Raw genomic sequence first — 8,966 nt, 5'->3', positions numbered from 1 at the left:
AACTCGATTGCAACTTTAATCACATTTAGAACCACCAGAAAATAACACAAAAACGTATTTTAATAAACACAAATTTCAACAAAGCATTTCTCGTTATATTACTGGAAATGTATGTTAATATCCCCTTTAAGCGAGTAATATTTCCCCTGGAATTCTCGAGGAATACAAGAGCAAGTATAACCACTCCGCTTATTAACTAGATTATGAGGCGCTTTATGTACGTTGTAGATCGATAATGTGTGTTCAGGAATTTCCGTATTGAAGTTAAATCAAAATTAATAAATTTTATGTATCACTTACCTAATAAGGCCTGAAACAGTCTAGATTTGAAGATCCGTATCACCCTTTCTATAGCTAAACGTAATTGGCGATCCTGAGGTTTAATCAATTTTGAATGGTAATCTTCTAGAAGTTCTAAAGCCCTATGGGCCTCTGAAATAATAAAAAGTAATAGGTTAGAAATATATACATTCTGAAACACCTGGGAGATAGAGAGTTGAACAAGAAGGCAGGAAAGCTGTATGGATTGTTTATTGACCTGAAGGCTGAGTTGGAATTCCAGTTCCAGTTGAGTGGAGTTTTTGGAAATGGATTCTTGAAAAAGAAGTTGGAAGCAGCAGAAGCTGTTCCAGAAGGTCAAGAAGTAGAAGAGTCAAAACGAAAAGTGAGTGATAACATCGCTGGTGGGAAGAAACTCGTATCACGATGAGATTTTTAAACCTGTGTGAGTAACATTCTGTAAAACTAGTATTAATTTACAGAATGTAACAGAACTGCTTTCGTTCTGTTGATTTGGTATGTCTTCGTATTTTTGATTTATTGTGTGTTTTCGTATACCTAATTTGGTACGTTTTTGTTTGATAAGTTTTGTTCAATAATTTTTGTTTGGTTAATTTTGTTCAATAATTTTTGTTTGATAAGTTTTGTTCTACAATTTTTATTTAATAAATTTAAAGTAAAGATAAAAATTTGAATTTTCTTTTATCTTGACCAAATTAATGAAGAGAGGAAGGGCGCCAGGAGGGGATGAGATCCAGAATGGCATAGTTAGGCATGGTTAGAGGCGACGGAGACAGTGAAGAAGAATCTATGGAAGATAATAAACGACATATGGATAAGGGAGAGGTTTCCGAACAGGTGGAGGATGGGGATAATATGCCCACTGTATAAAAAAGGGAGTAAAAGGGTGGTGAATTATAGAGGGATCACCCTGTTGAACAAAACTTTCAAAATTTATGCAAAGATATTGCTGTGGAGGTTGGAAGAGGAAATGAAGAGGGGGGAATTGTTGCCGGATGAGCAGGCGGGATTCAGGAAGGGAAGGAGGAATTGACAATATACACATACTGAAACACCTGGTACATAGGGAGTTGAACAAGAAGGGAGAAAAGTTGTATGGATTGTTTATTGACCTGAAGGCTGCATTCGGTAACGTGGATAGAGAGAAGTTGTTGGAGGAAATGAGGAGGAGAGGTATCACAGAATAACTGATAGGTTATGTTTGATGGCTTGGTAAGGAGCACAATGATGTACGACGTAGAAGTATGGGGATGGAAAGAACAAGGTTTGCTGGAGCATATACAAACACGGTAGTGGAGATGGGTACTAGGGTTGGCAAGGGAGACTCCGGGGTATGTAGTGAGGGAGGAGGCTGGGAGAAGAGCAGTGAAGTATGAAGAAATGATAGAAGCAAGACCGCATTGCAGGATCCTGGGAGAATGCTGGAGGGAAATTAAGGAGAGGAGGCTGATCTATGGGCAAAGAGACAGGGAAGAATATTATAGAAGAGTGGGATACTCACTAACTCGGATCGAAAACAGAAGAGCGGAAAGAGATGAAATGTGGAGAGAATTGAGATAGGGACATACAGAGGCAGGAAAGAAGGTCACAGATACGAGAAGGGAGATGCAATGAAAGGTGTGGGGAGATAGTGATTGTTGATGGAGGGGGATGATGAAGGGAACAGATTGTTCGCCAGATTCCGCTGTGGCAATGAGGAGAGGAGGAATAGGTACTGAATTGTGCTAATGCACAACTAGAACCAACACTAGACCTAGAACTAGAATCATTCGGGTTTAGCCGCATGTCTTTAAACACGGCAAAATGATTCACAAAATCACAGTAACACATATCCAGCTCCAAAGCAGTTCAAAATAAAGAAATTTGATTGTAATATACAGGATAAGTATGGAATGTATCTAGTAAATACCTAAAAGTGGACGGCCTAAAACAGCAAGAGATGACGACATCAAATTAAATATGCTCTTGGCTATTCAAGAACAACCTCAAAATTCCCTACGAAATCTGGGCCATAATTGCGTCATAATTTGTTGGAACCTGCACTTTCTTGAGGTTTAATGGTGTAAACGGCGTCATTTCAGTACCTACTTTGATTTTAATTAGCTGATTAAATATTTCCAGAAAACTGAATTTTTCTCGTATATTTTCTTATAAAACCTAATGATGTGATATATCAATCGAATAGAATGAAATATGATTTATCAAAATATGCAAAAAAAAACGATGTATCCCATTTAAGATAACAATATCGGTTACCATAGCAACGAAACTAAGAACAATACAAGCAAACAAATATAACCAGAATTAATCAGGAAACTTTTTTCATTTAAATCAAATGGCATATTTACTAGCTATATTCCATACTTTTGTTCCATCCTGTATATTGTAGTGACCTTGGCTTAAAATTGTGCGAAAAGTATACATTGTTACAAGCTCTGCCTCGGCCGCAAGCACCTCTATATAAAATTGAGCAAAAGTGTACAGGGTGGTTCAAATACGATGTCCGAATAGGCTATCTCGGAAACTATAAGAGTTAGAAAAAAAGTAGCTCACATGTCTCGATCTCTTTTTTTAAATAAATTCCAATGACGAAAACTTCAAAGCGCTATCGTCTTTTGTTGTTCCCCTAGAGGCCAAAATTGAAAATATCGAAAAACCAGCAAGTGCAATTATCTTGGTTATTATTATAGGTGGAGTATTATAACTAGGACATTATAGGGATACTTTTTTACAGAGAATTTGATGACATTAGTCGAAAAAATTTTTTCGGTTTCAGATTATGAGATATTATGGCAGTTTTCATTTTTTAAATGGAAACAACCACTGATTATTTGCTTATTAAATTCGTTATTTTTTTCTGATTACAAAAATAGGGTTCGACAGGTCTATTTCTTATTGTTTTAGAATAAATCTAAAAATAAACTTTTTTTATAAAATTTCTAAACGCCGCCGAAATCTAGTGTCATCGAACAAATCAAATTTACAGTTTCCTGTAAATTACGGGGCGATATTTAAATTATGGAGTATTATTTTTCTGGTATTTAAAAACAAATAATTATGTTTATTACACCAATCGTTAATATGGAAATATTTAATAGATGGCATTGTTTTGGATTGGAGAAATATGTTTTTTTAATTTTTAGTTATAGTACCATAATTTACAGAAAACTGTAAATTTAATTTCTTCAAAGGCACTAAAAAAAAAGTTTATTTTTAGCTTTATTCTAAAACAATAAGAAATAGACTTCTCGAACCCTATATTTTTGTAAGCAGAAAAAAATCACGAATTTAATAAGCGAATAATCAGTGGTTGTTTCCATTTAAAAAAACGAAAATTGTCATAAAATTCTCAAAATCTAAAACCGAAAAAATTTTTTATCTGAGACATTACAGGTGAGGCTATACTGATATAATATTGGATAATACATATTGTAGCGCCTCGGCCGCATGCAACCTCGGCTTAAAGTTAAATGAAAAGTGTACTTTGTTACAAACGTCTGCCTCGGCCGCAAGCGACCTCGGCTTAAAGTTCAGCAAAAAGTATACATTGATACAAAATTCTGCCTTGGCTGCAAGCGAGCTATATTGATATAATATTAGATAATATACAGTATGTCCCCGGATCGAGTTACAAACAGGAAAAATAAATCAACAGAAATATTTGGATATGTTACAAAATTATTTTAGTGAACCACTTGATGAATTACCCTTAAATTTTATAGGGTCAATTTACTTTCAGCGAGACGGCTACCTAGCTCACCATCATACATTGTGACCAAATGGTCCTATTTTATGACCAGCACATAGTCCTGATCTTACAATTATGGATTTTTATTTTTGGGAACGATTGAAGCAAATTGTTTACAGTGAACTATTACAGGGCGATGCAGAACTATTAAAACGAAGAATAATTAATGCGACAGAATCTCTACCACTGGCGGAAATTCGTAATTCTTTCAAAGAATTTAGAACTTGTCTTCAAATGTGTGCCGAATAGTTGATTCGTTCACTTACAAACTTACATAGTGTGTTATTACTTTATTACATACATTTACATTTAAAATATTTTATTCAATTATTTAGCCATATTTTAATTTGATTTGTCCGTATATTTTTCACTAACATAAGTTGTAACTTTTATGGTTTCTATGGTTACATATAAATTGAACTTGAAAATTTTTCAATTTAGAAAAAAGTTCAATTTTTGCATAAAAATGAGAATAATTAGTTAACTTCTATAGTTAAAGTATAAAATTCGTGCGATTTAGTGGTTTGAACATATATATTGAAAAATCAGTAATAAAATTTTTTTTCCTCTTTGTAACTCGATCCGGGGACATACTGTATATTGTAGTGCCTCGGCCGCATGCGACCTCGACTTAAAGCTAAATGAAAAGTATACATTGTTACAAACTTCTGCCTCGGCCGCAAGCGACCTCGGCTTAAAGTTTAGCAAAAAGTATACATTGATACAAAATTCTGCCCTGGCTGCAAGCGAGCTATATTGATATAATATTAGATAATATATACAGGGTGATTCATAAGTAATGGGCCAAATTGTAAATGTACGTTCAGGAGGCCAAAATAATAATATTTTCATTAACAATAATGGGTCTTAGTCTGCTCCTTACTGAGATACAGGATGTTAAAGCGAAAAAAATAAAATAGATTTTTGTTAATAGATCAGCTACTTTTCTACATAATGACTCATAGTTGACTTATAGTTTTTGTAAGGGTAAACAATAATGTGTGAGAGGATTTGAGTTAACTCGTAGATGTCGCCACATGCGCCATATGAATTATGAAACGTCAATGAGCTTTTACGTTTAATGAATAGTTTAAAACATTTTATTGTTAAGTAAACTGATTCATTCTTGTCCTAACATAAATCAAAATGCCGAGACATAATCACTTTTCAAACGAAGAAATGAGAGACATGTTATGCGTTTACGCACAAGAACGTTTTTCTGGGCAAGCAGCATCCAGAAAATATCGTGAAATGTACCCTTACAGAAGGCAGCCAAACCGGAAGATATTTCAAAATATTTATAATCGATTGGGTGAAACAGGTTCATTTCGTCCAAAATATCATACAGGACGTCCTAAGATTATCACTCCGCAGCAAGAAGATGAAATTTTGGTAAGAATTGCGCAAAATTCTGAAATAAGCACTCGTCGATTGTCTGCAGCAACTGGAATAAGCCAACCATCCGTGACTAGAATTTTACACAAGGAAAATTTATATCCCTATCATTTTATACCTGTGCAAAATTTACTTCCAACAGATTATCGAATCAGAGTTCAATTTTGTCAGTGGCTAAAAGGAAAATTGAATAATAATCCAACATTCCTAAATAACATTCTTTTCACGGATGAAGCAACCTTTACCAGACGCGGAGTTTTTAATTGGCGAAATAGTCATGCCTGGGAAACCGAAAACCCTCGTTTAAAAAAAGATAGACATTTCCAGCACGAGTTTAAAATAAATGTGTGGTGCGGTGTAATAGGCAATACATTACTGGGCCCAGTTGAATTACCTCCTAATTTAAATGGAGTCATATTTAATTTTTTTAAATAGTGACTTAGTCGACCTCTTGGGAGATCTTCCATTACAACTAAGAAGAAATATGTGGTTCATGCAAGACGGTGCTCCTCCACATTTTTCACGTGCTGTGCGCGAACATCTGAATGAAACATTCCCTCACCGTTGGATTGGATGCAGCCAATTCAATACGAAATAATCCTGCTACATTTTTTAAGTCAGACAATCCTTAACCAAACGGTTAAATGCGTGTATAAATGCTGGTGGTGGTCATGTTGAAAACCTTTTGCAGTAGCTCATAATTAAGCTTAAATTTAATTTAACTTCGCACAACATTAACATGTAGGTTTTGATAACAGTTGTCGTAAGTGGTCTTAGTTCAAGTCTGTTCTAATGTTGTATTTCGTTTTATTAACTGGCGTACAATAAATTGTTTTATTACGTAATTTTTTTATGGTTTCAGTTTAATATTGTTATCAATTATCAATTACGGTTAGGTAAATGTCAACATTCCATGCCATGCTTGTGTCTTAACAGATTAATGCTACGTCGACCACCGTGAAATGTAGTGTAGTGAATTAGTAAAATTCAAATATCTCGAAAATCGTTAATATTTTCAAGATCAAAGAAGTATAGCTTTTTTCTACAGAAATGATGGGGCTATCCAAATTAAACAAGTATGTTGTAAAATAATGAGCGATAAAAAATTTGTAGCTGATTTCATCTAATTCATATGGCGCATGTGGCGACATCTACGAGTTAACTCAAATCCTCTCACACATTATTGTTTACCCTTACAAAAACTATAAGTCAACTATGAGTCATTATGTAGAAAAGTAGCTGATCTATTAACAAAAATCTATTTTATTTTTTTCGCTTTAACATCCTGTATCTCAGTAAGGAGCAGACTAAGACCCATTATTGTTAATGAAAATATTATTATTTTGGCCTCCTGAACGTACATTTACAATTTGGCCCATTACTTATGAATCACCCTGTATATTGTAGTGCCTCGGCCGCATGCGACCTCGACTTAAAGTTAAATGAAAAGTGTACATTGTTAGAAACTTCTGCTTCGGCCGCAAGCGACCTCAGCTTAAAATTGAACACAAGTGTACACTATTGCTTAGTTAAGGCGATATTGGTACAATATTGGATAATCCATATTGTAGCGCCTCGGCCGTAAGCGAACTCGGCTTAAAATTGAATAGCAGTTTACACTATTGCTTGGTTAAGGCGAGATCGCTTGGGTCTGAGACGTTACAGGTGATGCTATATTGATACCATTTTAGTTGATTCTTGTTTTAGGTGTAGTGTTAGTTGTAGTGACAGTGTTAATGCACAACTAGAACCAACACTAGATCTAGAACTAAAATCATTCGGGTTTAGCAGCACGTCTCTCAAGACGGCTAAACCGGAATGATTCTAGTTTCAGTTCTAGTGTTAGTTCTAGCAACTAGTACTAACTCTAGATCTAGAACACTAGTCTTAAAACTAGAGATAAACAGATTTCGCCGCCTTAAGAGATGCACGGCTAAACCAGAATGATACAGAACACAACGGTGTGGATAGCTTGACACTCCGTTCCACGTACTAATCCATTATGTCAAGGTTTTAGTGTATAATCTCGATTTATATACAGTGCGCGTCAAAAGTAAAATTTGTCATATTAAAATTTTTCAATAATGATAATTTTTGTTGATTTGTAACTAAAAGTAAAACTACGTGATTAACATTACCCACGACAGCTTTACCGTGACAACTTTACGTCGTCATGACGTGAACTTGGAAGCTAAAGTCGTTCCATCAAGCTAGCCGAGAGCTTTAGGTTGATTAAAAAAGTTAACTAAGAGAGTTCTCCCCTGTGTCGTCTCTTAACGTTCTCGCATCTTTCAGAATTTGCAACGATACGAAAAAGATATCACTATATATTGTATCCCGAAGGAATATCGATCGGATAATGTTATTTCCCAATGGAAACACGATTGGTAAGATCGAATGTCGCCCCTCTCGAGACTGAGACGATAAAAATTTCGATATGAAACGGCACCGCCAAGATTATTTCCGGTGTCTTAATGTGGAAATGTTAAAAATGATGAAAACAATTTAAAACCCAAGAAAAAAAATAATAGAATAAAAAGAAAACTTTAAGAAGTCTTAGTAAGTGTGTTATCCTATTTTTTGTATTTTTTTGATGTTATAGAAAGAGAAATTGAGTTAGGACGTCTTTTGATATGGCCCGAAGAAAATTTCCTTTGTAGGTCAGCAAAGACGAGAAAATTACATTTTCGAACTTTGATACGCATCGGTGGCGTGAGTGCTTGAGCTTTCTGAATGCGCACACGAAAACCCGACAAAACGATATTCTAATGGTTTATTTTAGTTTGATTAAATTCAGGGGAATTGGAAATTTGAAAATAACATATTTACTCATATGTTGAGTAAATAAAATTTAAATAAAAATTAATTTTGTGCTATCTATAAAATTTGCTGTTACAATTTTTTTTTTAATTTCTAACTACAATTTTTATTTAATAAAAATTTAATAACAACCCCTAATGTGTAATAATTTCTTTAAATTCCATAATTTACCGGACGTAACGGCGTAATCCCATCCAATCTACGGTTGGGGATACTGCAAGCTGGACATAAAGCTCACGGAGATATACTTTACCGCGTCCGGTCCGCGAAATCGATGGCCCATAAGTTCGCAAAAGCTCGACGCAGCGTTAGATAACAATCGCGGTGGCGAAGAAACCCACCTACGAACAGCTTTTCTACGTTGTGTTTACCGAGCAGCTTTAAAGTTAAAACCCAACTTTAACACGATTACGTCGTGGCCAAGTTTTAATTGTCCCGGGTTCTTTTTCAACCGCACAAAGAAACTATATTATGGAGCCTTAAATTACACCTTAACCAGCGAGGGAAATAGTCCTACATTTTATACTTAACATAAAAAAATTAACCAAAAAAGTCTTCTCTTGTTGAATATTAAAACGCCTGATATATAAGCAAGCGATTTAACAAAGTACCCAATCTAATTTGCATGTTATTGCAACTTCTCGATTCTAAATGCGTTGAAATCGATTTTAATTTTTCATTTTCGCTGTGATTTTGTGAATAT

The 8,966-nt window shown here is 34.7% G+C and overlaps 1 protein-coding gene across 2 annotated transcripts in view; it reads right to left on the bottom strand.

The window, feature by feature from the left end:
- The window catches only part of LOC111418340 (discs large 1), a 439,942-nt gene that overhangs the window by 407,691 nt on the left and 23,285 nt on the right, over window positions 1-8,966 (bottom strand). For both annotated transcript variants that reach the window (XM_071194892.1, XM_071194889.1), the window contains exon 2: window positions 301-432. In XM_071194892.1, the coding sequence (XP_071050993.1) occupies window positions 301-432 (132 nt within the window). The remainder of the gene's footprint in view (window positions 1-300; window positions 433-8,966) is intronic.

This window comes from Onthophagus taurus, chromosome 3, assembly GCF_036711975.1.
Source record: "Onthophagus taurus isolate NC chromosome 3, IU_Otau_3.0, whole genome shotgun sequence".
NCBI lineage: Eukaryota > Metazoa > Arthropoda > Insecta > Coleoptera > Scarabaeidae > Onthophagus > Onthophagus taurus.
This window is presented reverse-complemented; position numbering and strand designations above follow the sequence as displayed.